Consider the following 13,421-nt stretch of genomic DNA (forward strand, 5'->3'; position numbering starts at 1 on the left):
CAAATTTAAAAATAGAAAGCATACCTGTTTCTAACTTGCAACAACACTATTATTCTTTTTTTTTTTTTTTTGAGAGAGAGAGGTAGGGACAGAGAGAGAGGGAGAGAGAGAATCCAAAGCAGGCTCCACTCCCAGCACAGAGCCCAAAACAGGGTGCTTGACCTCACGACCCTGGGATCATGACCTGAGGGGAAATCAAGAGCTTCCTGGAAGTTTGACCGACTGAGTCACCCAGGTGCCCCAATGACACTATCATTCTTTTTTTTCCCTTAAATATAATTTATTGTCAAATTGGCTAACATACAGTGTGTAAAGTGTGCTCTTGGTTTTTCGGGTACATTCCTGTGGTTCATCACTTACACACAATACCCAGTGCTCTTCCAACAAGTGCCCTCCTCAATGCCCATCACGCATTTTCCCCTCTACCCCAACCCCCATCCACCCTCAGTCTGTTCTCTGTATTTAAGAGTCTCTTATGATTTACCTCCCTCCCTCTCTGTTTGTAACTATTTTTCCCCCTTTCCCTTCCCCAGTGGTCTTCTATTAAGTTTCTCAAGATCCACACTATGATTCTTAATGAAAACAAATCATCACTACTTGGCTAGGGTAACCTTGTTTTCTTTTGCTCATTCTACTACATTAAACTACCCTCTTCCTCTTTAGTTTGGTCAAGGGTATTAACCTATCAAAGCTGCAATTCCCCAAGTGCACCAAGGCATCACAGAGCTCTAAAGTAAATTCTCAAGGATGTCATGGGATTTTAAATTCTTGAGGGAAATAACAGTGATATGTAATATCTATCAGCACAGCATGAACTTAACATAGTTCATAGTTTCAACATGGATGCACTCTATCACTTTTGATGACATCTTTCCTTGGCAAAGATGGTTTTATTGGTGGTTGTGTGGTAAAAAAAAAAAAAAAAAAGTACTTTGGGAAAATCAAGGTTCAACAGGAAATGAGGGGGACACTGGCCCACCTGATTCCAAGGTTAGAGAAGTTGCACAGTGTTCAAGTCCATACATTCCATTCGTAAGTAATGTTGATTAAATGAGAATAAAAGAGTTTCTTTTTCTTTCAATGTATGTATATCTGAAAAGTTAAACTAAGACATTAAATTTTACAAAGCTTGTTTGAGCAAGCAGTTAGAATCAGGCAGTGTCAAAACCAAAAAATGGTTAGGGGATTCTGCAGGCAGGGGCCAGCAAAAAGATTTGTAGAGACAAGACAGTGAAGCAAAGCAAAGCAATTATTTAATTGGCTGTAACTCAAATGTTTGCCTTACTTGGGAAAATTTAGTTATTTGGCTCTTGTGACAGTTGTTCCTGAGTTTCATTTTTTCATATTCGAGAAAATCTAGTTGACTGTTTATGATTAGTCCTTGAGTTTTGTTTTCTTAGATTCAAGTGCACGGACTCTGGTTTTGGGTTGTTTATAGAGGCTACCAAAGGCACCAGAGCTACCCCAGTATAATGGTCTCCTTGTTTAACTATTTTAACATGTACTGCCTTTCCAAACAGTTACTAAGTTAGTAGGACACAAATATTTAGTAAGTTGTTTGAAACTACCTACTTAATAAACTGAACTGTGAGGGATTTCTTTGGTTTAGGAGTGTGAAAGTACTGAGGCACAAAGAGCAGTATGAACTGGTCAAGTTTGGGAAGTTCTGCATTATGGCATTTGCTGAGGCTGCGTCTCAGACATAAAATGCAGAAAATGACATAAAATGCAAATGTCAGACACATCGTACTCTTCAAATGTCCTATCCCCTTTCTCTGTTTGATAAGTTCCTAAGTATTCTTCTAGGCTTACACATGAACTCCTCTGAGAAATCTTTTTAACTTCCCCTGACCTTAATTTGTTCCTTTTCCCACGTTTCTATACTGCTCTGTATATATCTCTATTAGAACTGTTTGCACATCTGTCACCTCAATTAACCTGTGTGTCTCTTTAAGACATGGGCCATCATTTTATCCCTCAAAACCACACTGAGTACTTGACAGAGAATTAAATGCTTAATAAATGCTTGTTAAATGGATAAATAAAAATCAGACTTGGGAGCCTATCTGGCTTCCAATCTCAGAAGGAAATGTTGTTAATGACCTAAAGGAATTTGATGAGTGTGTTTTTACACCTTAATTAACACAACAGGAAAAGGGCAACTCTTCCTGACTTGTGATTTCACTAATCAAAGATATTTTCTCCCACATTCACAGGCTACATCCCTGCTGCTTCTCAAAAGTAAATAAATTCCTAGCTGTTCTTCCCTACACCAATGGCCTGGATTTATACTGTCATTCAAAGAACTCATTTTTGCTTACATAAAATGTTAATTGATCCTTGAGCCATCCCTAATAAAGAAACAGAAACATTACCTTCATTTCAAAGTTGTATTGGAGAGATTAAATGGTAGAATCTAGGGTGTGTAATAGTTCATAGGTGAATTTAAAATTAGAATCAGGGGTGCCTGGGTGGCTCAGTCAGTTAAGCGTCAGACTCTTGATTTCAGTTCAGGTCATGACCCCGGGTTGTGGGATCCACGCTCAGCATGGAACCTGCTTAAGATTCTCTCTCTGTCTCTGTCTCTTTCTCTGTCTCTTTCTCCCCTACACACTCTCAACAAGAAAAATAAATTAATTAAGTAAAATAAAATTTAAAAATAAATAATATCTATACAAATCATTTATATTTGTAATTATATGTGAGTAATTATATCACATAAGTAATTATATCCCGTTTTGCCCTCCCAACCTCCCTTCAACTGGATAGGTATGACCCAGTTTTTCCTTTAAGAAAACTCCCAGCTAGTGCTGATGCATAGGGGCACATGTACCCCAGTGTTCATAGCAGTACTCTCAACAATAGCCAAATCATGGAAAGAACCTAAGTGTCCATCAATGGATAAATGGATCAAGATGTGGTTTATCTATACGATGGAATACTACATGGCAATGAGAAAGAATGAAATCTGGCCATGTGTAGCAACATGGATGGAAATCGAGGGTGTTATGCTGAGTGAAATAAGTCAGGCAGAGAAGCACAGATACCATATGTTTGCACGTATAGGTGGATTAGGAGGAACTTAACGGAGGACCGAGGGGGAGAAGGGGAAAAATAGTTGGGGAGAGGGTGGGAGGCAAACCATGAGAGACACTTGAATGCTGCGAACAAATTGAGGGCTGATGGGAGTGGGGGCGAGGGGAAGGTGGGTGATGGGCATGGAGGAGGGCACTTGTTGGGATGAGCACAGGGTGTTATATGGAAACCAACTTGACAATAAACTATTTAAGGGAAAAAAGAAAAGAAAACTCCCAGCCAAGGCAAAATAAAATTTCACAAATCCCTACAAGTACATACGTGGCGCTGAAGTTCAATGTTACCATTGTGAATTTCATTGGCTATCTTCAAAAGCCATTGTTGAATCATGTTAAATATTTGTGCTTGAAGTACCCTGAAGGAAAAGTCAAGTAAAATAAAGATAAGTGACTCACTTAAGAGTATAAAAGTTTAACTATCAGCTAAAAGAAAAGGTTTTATTTGACTGGGCCTAGTAAACTTAGGTGTTGACAATTGTTTGAGAATTCAGAAAAGGTGAATGAAAGCCTTAAATGACCTGGTATGATGGCTTACTCTTGTCATGGCCTTCCTAACCCTGCGCAGGTAGCAACAGGCATGATGCACTTGGGAAAATGTAGATCTTACCATCAGTCCTAACTCTCTACTGTAAAACCTCACACTCCTACCCTTTACATTCACTTCTAGGCAGTGAGACCACAGAGTGAGAAGAACTAGTTTTAAAATTCTCAAGAGATCAATTTCCAACATGACACTGTGAGGAGCAAAGCTGATCCACTCCCCAGCAAAGCTGGGTGAGGACTGTTTGAAAAACAGAACCAAATGACTGGAAGTCTCTAGAAAAGGTCCAAAGAACAAATGGCAACTGAAGAAACATGTGTTCAAGACAATCTGTGAAAAGTCAATCGTAAAGGCAAGAAGAGTCTATAGTATTTGAAACAAGACTCTTCCCTCTCTTCCTATGGAAGCTCAGTGAGGCAGAAATTCCACTCTGGACTCGTGGAGTCATGAATACAGGGCTCCCTCATCTTCCAGTTCCCAGTCAAGGGCTTTCTTCTCGGGAGGGACAGGACATCCAAGGTTTCTTATTGGACCCTACCCGCCTGTCGCTGAAGCTGGGTACTGGGAAAATCAGTGGAGAAGTAGGGATTCCCTTCCATCCAATGGAAAGCTATGGGAACTTACGAGCCAGAATCCTTGTCTGTATACTGAGGGACAGTACCAACAATGCTTAACAAGGTATCCAACCGAGATTTCATTTCCCTAATTTTTTCATTAAGGCTTTCCCATTCTTCAAGATACATTTCAGGAAATTCCAGGACACTTTCCATCTTGAAAGAACAGTATTCAATAGAATTAATCAAACTTGGAAGAATTTTACAGATACCTAGAAAAGTGAGAAAAGTAGTCATAAGTCTACCATATTAAATAATAAATTATAAAATGCCAATGGGCAGGGCATATCTTTTTTTTTTCATCTTTTATTATCCTACAACTTGCCTAGTGGAGAATCTTGCAGAGTTCCTAAATAAATGTTTAGTGAATAAACACTGTGTAATCAGTGCTTTTCTGACTGATGGGCTATTAATTCTTTGATGACAGTTTATACTCTAAGTTTCTTGTCTTTTCTGCAGAGAACCAAATGTATTAAGTTCAGAAACCACGAACCACAGTTTTCTATAATAGGCATTAACTCATTCATTCTGTTAAGAGAACAATTATGATAAGCAGCTTCTTCATGATTACAGGATATTTAATAACAGGAATGAGAATAGTTTGGTATTTGAGTCTGTTTTTAGGTCACTGTTCAGGTTTTCATGAAGTTCATAGTTTTGGTCTGAAGAAGGATTGAGTCTAGATCCTAATCTTTAACCAATTCACTGTGAAATCATGGCAAAATACCCCCTCTATACCTTTGTCTTATCTCATTTGCAAAATAAGAGATGGAATGCTACCATCTCAGAGATATATAAAGAGAAATAATTAAAAAGCAAACTTTTGGGGCACCTGGGTGGCTCAGTCACTTAAGCGTCCAACTGACTGAGCTCAGATCATGATTTGGTTTCAGCTCACACCCTGATCTCAAGGTCATGAGGTTGAGCCCTGCGTTGGGCTCTGCACTGACAGTACAGAACCTGCTTGGGGTTCTCTCTCTTTCTGTTCCTTCCCTGACCTCTTTCTCTCTCTGTCTCTCTCTCTGTCTCTCTCTCAAAATAAATAAACTTTAAAAAAATAAAAACTAATGGGGTGTCTGGGTGGCTTAGTCAGTTAAGTGTCTGACTTTGGGTCAGGTCATGATCTACCAGTTCATGAGTTTGAGCCTCATCTCAGGCCCTGTGCTGACTGCTCAGCTCAGAGCCTGAAGTCCGCTTCGGATTCTATGTCTCCCTCTCTCTCTGTCCCTCCCCCACTCATTCATTTTCTCCCTCTCTCTCTCTCTCTTTAATAAATAAATATAAAAAACTAAAAAAGCAAACATTCTTTTGCTTGATGAAAATATTTCACTGCTTTCATTAGTAAACTTTGATCTTTTAGGAGTATTCAAAATGATCTGTTAATTTTGCTATCATTCATCATTTTGACTTCCTCATTTATTTCAAACCATTTACTACTTCATTTTTTTTCTGTCATTATATATTCTCATGGGTAAGTATTGGCATTTTATCTCTATTACTGATGACATAGATAATAAAGATTGAGTTTTCCCATGAGGAGTAGTTTTATGTTGAACAACAGTGCCAGTCAATGGACCAGGGTTGCCTGAACACTTTGCTGGGAAGGATTCTTAAGTAACATATGACACAGTTAATAAAAGTCATCATTCTCATGAAATACAGCATTATCCAGAATCTCAAATTATCCCTAGAATTTCTCACGATGTCCAACATCAATGTTGAAAAGAATTGACTCTTGTGAGTCAAGACAAAATACAGACAATTAAAAAAGACCTATGAAGACATAAAAGATAACATCTGGTTAGATGTTATCAAATTATCAGTCATGGGCAATTAACTGTGAGCAACATAAAAAGCTGAGAAGTAGACCCACACATTTTTTTGTCAATTAATGTATAACAAAGGAGGTGAGAATATATGATGGGGAAAAGACAGTCTCCTTGGTAAATGGTGCTGGGAAAATAGGGCAGCTGCATGGAAAGAAACTGAATCACTTTATTACACCATACACAAAAATAAAAACAAAATGGAATAGAGACCTAAATGCAAGACGTGAAATCATAGAACTTCGAAAAGAAAATGTAGGCAGTAATCCTGCCTTAGCAACATTTTTCTAGATATGTCTCCTGAGGCAAGGTAAACAAAAGCAAAAATAAACAAGTGGGACTACACCAAAATAAAACACACACTTAGTGCACAGCAAAGGAAACCATCAGCAAAACAAAAGGGTAACCTACTGGATGGGAGAAAATATTTGCAAATGATGTATGTGATAAGAGGTTAATATCCAAAATAGATAAAAAATTTTGACACCTAAAAGCTAAGTGATCTGATTAAAAAGAAGAGATATTTTTCCAAAGATGACATATAGATGTCTAAGAGACACATGAAAAGATGTTCAACATTACTCATAATCAGGGGAATCGAAGTTAAAACCACAATGAGAAATCACCTTACCCTTGTCAGAATGAGTAGTATCAAAAAGAGAAGAAATAATCAGTGTGGTTAAAAAAAAAAGCCCCCCCCCCCCTTGTGCACTGTTGCTGGGAATGCAAATTGCTGCAGCCACTGGGAAAAACAGTATGGAGGTTCCCCCCCAAAAATTAAAAAATGGAACTACCCTGGGGCACCCAAGTGCCTCAGTCAGTTAAATGTCTGACTCTTGATTTTGGCTCTTGCAGTTTGTGGGTTTGAGCCCTGTGTCAGGCTTTGCACTGACAGCACAGAGCCTGCTTCAGATTCTCTCTCTCCCTCTCTCTCTGCCCCTTCCCTGATCTCTCTTTCTCTTTCTCTCTCAAAATAAATAAATAAACGCTAAAAAAAAAAAAAAAGAACTACCTTATGATCAAGCAATCACACTATTGGCTATTTACTTAAAGAATACAAGAACACAAATTCAAAGGGATACATGCACCCCTATATTTATAGCAGCATTATTTACAATAGCCAAGACATGGAAGCAGCCCAACTGTCCATCAAATGATGATGGTATGGTATATATATACAATTTATTATTCAGTCATAAAAAAGAATGAAATCTTGCCATTTGCAATGACATGGAAGAAGCTAGAGAGTATAATAAGGTTAATAAGTCAGGTTATAGCTAAGGTTAATAAGTCAGTGAGAGAAAGACAAATATCATATAATTTCACTCATATGGAATTAAAGAAACAAAACAAGCAAGCAACAGGCAAAAACAGGGAAAGAAGTCAAAAGTTTCTCTATTCACAGATGACATGATCTCATAAAAAGAAAATCCTAAGGAATCCACTAAAAAACTACTAGAACTAATAAATGAGTCAGCAAGATGGCAGGAAACAAAATCAAATACAAAATCAAGTTTATTTCTTACACATGCCATGAAGCATCCAAAAATGAAATTAAGAAAACAATTGCATTCATAATAGTGTCAAAAAGAATACAATACTTAGGAAAATATTTAACAAAAGAAGTACAGCTGCAGCAACTTCTTACTTGACACATCTCTGGAGGCAAGGGAAATCAAAGCAAAAATGAGCTATTGGGGAGTGCATCAAAATAAAAAGCTTCTGCACAGTGAAGGAAACAATCAGCAAAACTAAAAGGCAACCAACGGAATGGGAGAAGATGTTTGCAAATGACATATGAGATAAAGGGTTAGTATCCAATATCTACAAAGAACTTACCAAAATCAACACCCAAAGAAACAAATAATCTAGTGAAGAAAGTAATAAAAGACATGAACAGACACTTTTCAAAAGAAGACATCCAGATGGCTAAGAGACACGTGAAAAAATGCTCAACATCACTCATCATCAGGGAAATACAAATTAAAACCACAATGAGATTATCACCTCACACCTGTCAGAATGGCTAACATTAACAACTCAGGCAACAACAGATGTTGGTGAGGATGCAGAGAAAGAGGATCTCTTTTGCACTGTTGGTGGGAATGCAACCTGGTGCAGCCACTCTGGAAAACAGCATGGAGGTTCCTCAAAAAATTAAAAATAGAACTACCCTAAGATCCAGCAATTGCACTACTAGGTATTTGTCCAAAGGATGCAGGAGTGCTGATTTGAAGGGGCATATGCACCCTAATGTTTATAGCAGTGCTATCAACAATGGCCAAAATAAGGAAAGAACCCAAGGTCTATCGACTGATAAATAGGTAAAGAAGATGTGGCATATGGAATATTAATCGGCGATCAAAAAGAATGAAATTTTGCCATTTGTAACAACATGGATGGAACTAGAATGTATTGGGAAATAAGTCAGTCAGAGAAACACAAATATCTTATGATTTCACTCATATGTGAAATTTAAGATACAAAGCAGATGAACATAAGGGAAGGAAAGCAAGAATAATATAAAAAAAAAAAGAGAGAGAGAGAGGGAGACAAACCATAAGAGGCTCTTAAATACAGAAAACAAACTGAAGGTTGCTGGTGGGGTGTTGCGTAGGGGGGAAGGGCTAAAGGAGTGAGAGGCATTAAGGAGGACACTTGTTGGGATGAACACTGGGTGTTATATGTAAGTGATGAATCACTAAGTTCTATTCCTGAAAACAAAACAATACGAAAACATAAATAAGTAAATAAATAACTATTCATTCATGTATTTATTTATTTTTATTTATTCTTTTGACCTCTCCTTAAAAAAAGTGCAAAACATTCTCAGAATTGTATAAAACATTGTTGAAATAAACTAAAGATCCAAATAATTGGAAAAACATGCCATGTTCATGAATTGGAAGATTTCACATTGTTAAAATGCCAACCCCCTATTAGAATCCAAGCATATCTCCTTATAGAAATTAATAAACTGTTTCTAAAATTCATATGAAATTGGAAGTGATTCAGAATAGCCAAAACAATCATAAAGTAGGACTCCTCACACTTCGCAATTTTAAAACTTACTACAAAGAGACAGTAGTTAAGACAGTTTGGTACTGACACAAGGACAATGGGAAAGAATTGCGAGTCCAGAAATAAACAGCTACATCCAGAAATAAACCACTAAATCAACTAATTTTGACAAGGATGTCAAGGCCATTAAATGTGGGAAATATGGTCTTTCCAACAAATGGTAATGGGGTAATTAGATATTCACATGCAAGAGAATGAAGTTAGACCTTTACTGCACAGTATGTAAGAAGATTACTCAAAATGGTCAAATAACATAATAGAAGAGCAAAAACTATAAAACTCTTAGAAGAATACATAAGGGTAAACTTCATTACTTTAAATTTGGAAAAGGATTCACAGACATGGCACTGAAAGCACAAACAAAAAAAAAAGAAAAAAATAAATTGGACTTCATCAAAATTTAAAATGTTTGCACTGCAAAGTTTTTGCACTGCAAAATGTTTGCACTGCATCAAAAAAATGAAAAAAAGCCCACAGAATCAAAGAAAATATTTACATTCATATATCTGAAAAAACATTTGTATCTAGAATCTATAAAGAACTCTTACAACTCAATAACAGAAAAACAAATAACCCAATTAAAATATGGACAAAGGATCTGTCTGAATAGGTATTTCTCCAAAGAAGAAATACGGATGGTTAATAAGCCTTAAAAAGGTATCAACATCAATAGTCATCAGAAAAACATAACTCAAAATGAGATACTCTCACACATTCACTAGGATGGCTAGAAACAAAAAGTCAGATAACAAGTGATGGCAAGGATGTGGAGAAACCAGAGCCCTCACTTTACTCCTAGATATATACCTAAGAGAAATGAAAAACGATTTCCACACAGATATGTGTAAACAAAATTTTGTATCAGCATTATTCATAATAGCCCAAAAGTAGAAACAATCCAAATGTCCATCAATGTAGGAAATGATACACAAGGGGCACCTGGGTGGCTCAGTTGGTTAAGCATTCAACTTTGGCTCAGGTCATGAACTTGTGGTTTGAGGGTTCGAGTCCTGCATCTGGATCTCTGCTATTAATGCAGAGCCTGCTTCAGATCCTCTGTCCCCCTCTGTCTGCCCCTCCCCCACTGTGTGCGCTGCCATTCTCTCTCTCTCAAAAATAAACATTAAAAACTACACTGAAAAAGGAAATGATACACAAAATGTGATATACACACACAATGGAATATTATTCAGCCATAAAAATGAATACAGTACTGACACAGGCTAAAACATAGGTAAACCTTTAAAACATTAAGCTAAATGAAAGAAGTCAGGCCCAAAGCGTCATATACTGTATGATTCCATTCATATGAAAGTCCAGAATAGAGAAATCTAGTCAGGGATGGGAGGATAGAAGAGTGATAGCTAAAGGGTAGAGGGTTTCTTTTGAGGTTTATTTTGACAAAAATATTCTATAACTGACTGCAGTGGCACACATCTGTGAATGTAGTAAAAATCACTGAATTGTATACTTTAAACAGGGAGTTGTATTGCACATGAATTACATCTCAACAAAGCAGTGCTCAGTGCTTTATTCTGCTTGATTTTTAAAACCATGTGTATAGTATTTTGATTTTAAAAATTAGTAGTATTACAAATGTAATCACTATTCTTTAGATTTTAAATATTAATTGTATTACAAATAATAATCACTGTCAAAATGCTTTATAATGTCAAGCAATGTGTCATTGTTTTTTTCTTACCATTATCCCCATTTATTCTTATCTCAAATTCTTTGTAGAGTCTCCCAATGGTTTTCACAATTTCTTTCATGTGGTGTTGCTCTGGCGGCACCTCCCCCTCCATACTTTTATGGCGACTAAATATCGCAAACCCAATATCTGTCCAGTTTTCCTGTAAATGTTTAATGATTTTGAGAGAATCATATTTCGACACTAGAGAATCCCCAGTAAACTTTTCTTTGTCTTCATCCAGCATCTAGAGAATAAGAGGGGCGACAGGAAAATTAGACTATTATTTACTAATGAGTTCATCAAAGTCTACCGAGATCTTTAATTCCTAGTATCTACCAATTATTTTGGAGTCTTACATCCTATTATTATTTGTTCATACCATTTCTTCATGCAACATAATTTCATTTTCAAAATTAAAGTAAATTTAAATTAATTATAATACTCTGCAAGGTAACCCATAGTTTACCAGAATGAAAATAATTACATTAAGTCCTATTTGGGTAAAAATGAATGACACGCAATAAAGGACCAGAGATCTATACATGTTTAATTACTATGTGGTTTGGTGAGGACGTCAGACTGAGAAAGTTGCTAGAATGTATTTGTTGTGTTTTATTTGTCTAATGTCAAGTCCAAGTCCTATAAAACTGTAACTTACATATTTGTGACTCAGAAAATGCAAACAAATCACCCATGCTTCAGAATGAGGAATTAGTACAAAAAACCAATGTAGCAGAGCAATTAAGGGCAAGGATTTGGGAGCTAGAGAGACCTGGACAGGTCTGACTCTGCCACTTATCATTCATATACAACTTAGGTTGTTGGTAAGTTACTTAACATCTCTAAGTTTCACTTCTGCCTCTGTGACACAGGGATTACAAAACCTGCATCCTTTGTCTGACATGAGGCGTAAGCACGGTAATGCACGCAAAGTACCTTCAGCCTGACAGGGTAAGAGCTTCATGAATAATTATTATTCCTACTAAGTAAAGCAGCATGATTTTTTTTAATCTTATCTATTCAGTGTCAAAATTGCCAGAGAAACAGTAAAGTCACTAAACTAGCTATATGATAAATAGGACAAAAAACATTTTCAATTCTGAGAATATTCTGCTCAAGTCATTCCATAAGACAAGAATATGGCTTCCTGGGATCTGGATAAGACACCATCAGGCCACGAGTCTGACATTCATTTTGGAGGGATCTCAGTATCTCATAGATTTTCCTTTGTCAGACTGCTAGGACATAACAGTAGTTTGATTACTGAACTCTATTTTCAAAACTCAGATTCTTTTAAAAAGACGTTACTGGGGCCCTGGTGGCTCAGTCAGTAGAGCAACTGACTCTTGATTTTGGCTCAGGTCACAATCTCATGGTTTGTGAGTCCAAGCCTGGTGTCAGGCTGTGTTGATGGCTTGGAGCCTACTTAGGATTCTCTCTCTCCCTCTCTCTCTGCTGCTCCCCTGTTCATGCTCTCTCGGCTCTCAAAATAAATAAACAAACTTAAAAACTAACTAAATAAAAAGAGGTTATTAACAAGCAGAGTGTAGTATATACATGCAGTAGAATATTATGCAGCCTGTAAAAGGAAGGAAATTCTGACACATGCTACCACACAGATGAACCTTAAGGACATTATGCTAAAGAAAATAGGCCGGTCACAAAGGACAGACACTGTGATTCCAGTCATATGGAATCACATTTATAGAGATGGAAAGCACAATGGTGGTTGCCAGGGACTGGGGGAGGAGGAAATGGAGGAGGCTAGTGTTTACTGGGTAGAGTTTCAGTTCCAGCAGATGAAACAAGTCTGGACATGGATGGTGGAGATGGGTACACAACAGTAAGTACACTTAATGCCACTGAACTGTACATTTAAAAATCACTAAACTGGTAAATTTTATGTGATATATATATTGTACCACAGTTTTTTTATTTTTATTTTATTTTTATTTAATTTTTTTTTTTATTTATTTCTGAGAGAGAGAGAGAGAGAGATAGACAGCATGAGCAGGGGAGGGTCAGAGAAAGAGGGAGACACAGACTGAAACAGGCTCCAGGCTCTGAGCGGTCAGTCAGCACAGAGCCCGACGCGGGGCTCGAACCCACGAACCGCGAGATCATGACCTAAGCGAAAGTCGGACGCTCAACCGACTAAGCCACCCAGGCGCCCCAACCACAGTTTTTTTAAAAGGTGTTCTTGGGGTGCCTGGGTGGCTCAGTTGGCTAAGTGTCCGACTTCAGCTCAGGTCACAATCTCTCAGTCCGTGGGTTCGAGTCCCGCATTGGGTTCTGTGCTGGCAGCTCAGAGCCTGGAGCCTGCTTCAGAATCTGTGTCTCCCTCTCTCTCTGCCCCTACCCCGCTCATGCTTTGTCTCTCTCTGTCTCAAAAATAAATAAACAAAAAAAATATTTTTTTAAAAAAGGTGTTCTTAATTTTAAAAGTCCAAGTTGTTCTTGAGACAAAAGCCAGGTACGGGAGTGGCACAAATGCTCCTTCTATCTGATGACTAGGGCCTAACTGTATTTGGCCCAAAAATCTAAAAATAGAACTGAAAATAAAATACTTTA

General features: G+C 37.4%; 1 protein-coding gene across 1 annotated transcript in view; it reads right to left on the reverse strand.

Annotated features, from left to right (window-relative positions):
- The window catches only part of AXDND1 (axonemal dynein light chain domain containing 1), a 94,082-nt gene that overhangs the window by 40,197 nt on the left and 40,464 nt on the right, over positions 1 to 13,421 (reverse strand). The window contains exons 15-17 of the mRNA XM_039255408.1: positions 10,860 to 11,094; positions 4,261 to 4,462; positions 3,358 to 3,451 (exon numbers count right to left, since the gene is read on the reverse strand). Of these exons, the coding sequence (XP_039111339.1) occupies positions 3,358 to 3,451; positions 4,261 to 4,462; positions 10,860 to 11,094 (531 nt within the window). The remainder of the gene's footprint in view (positions 1 to 3,357; positions 3,452 to 4,260; positions 4,463 to 10,859; positions 11,095 to 13,421) is intronic.

This window comes from Hyaena hyaena, unplaced genomic scaffold (genome assembly GCF_003009895.1).
Source record: "Hyaena hyaena isolate Hyena2069 unplaced genomic scaffold, ASM300989v1 scaffold_525, whole genome shotgun sequence".
In the NCBI taxonomy this organism is placed as follows: Eukaryota; Metazoa; Chordata; class Mammalia; order Carnivora; family Hyaenidae; genus Hyaena; species Hyaena hyaena.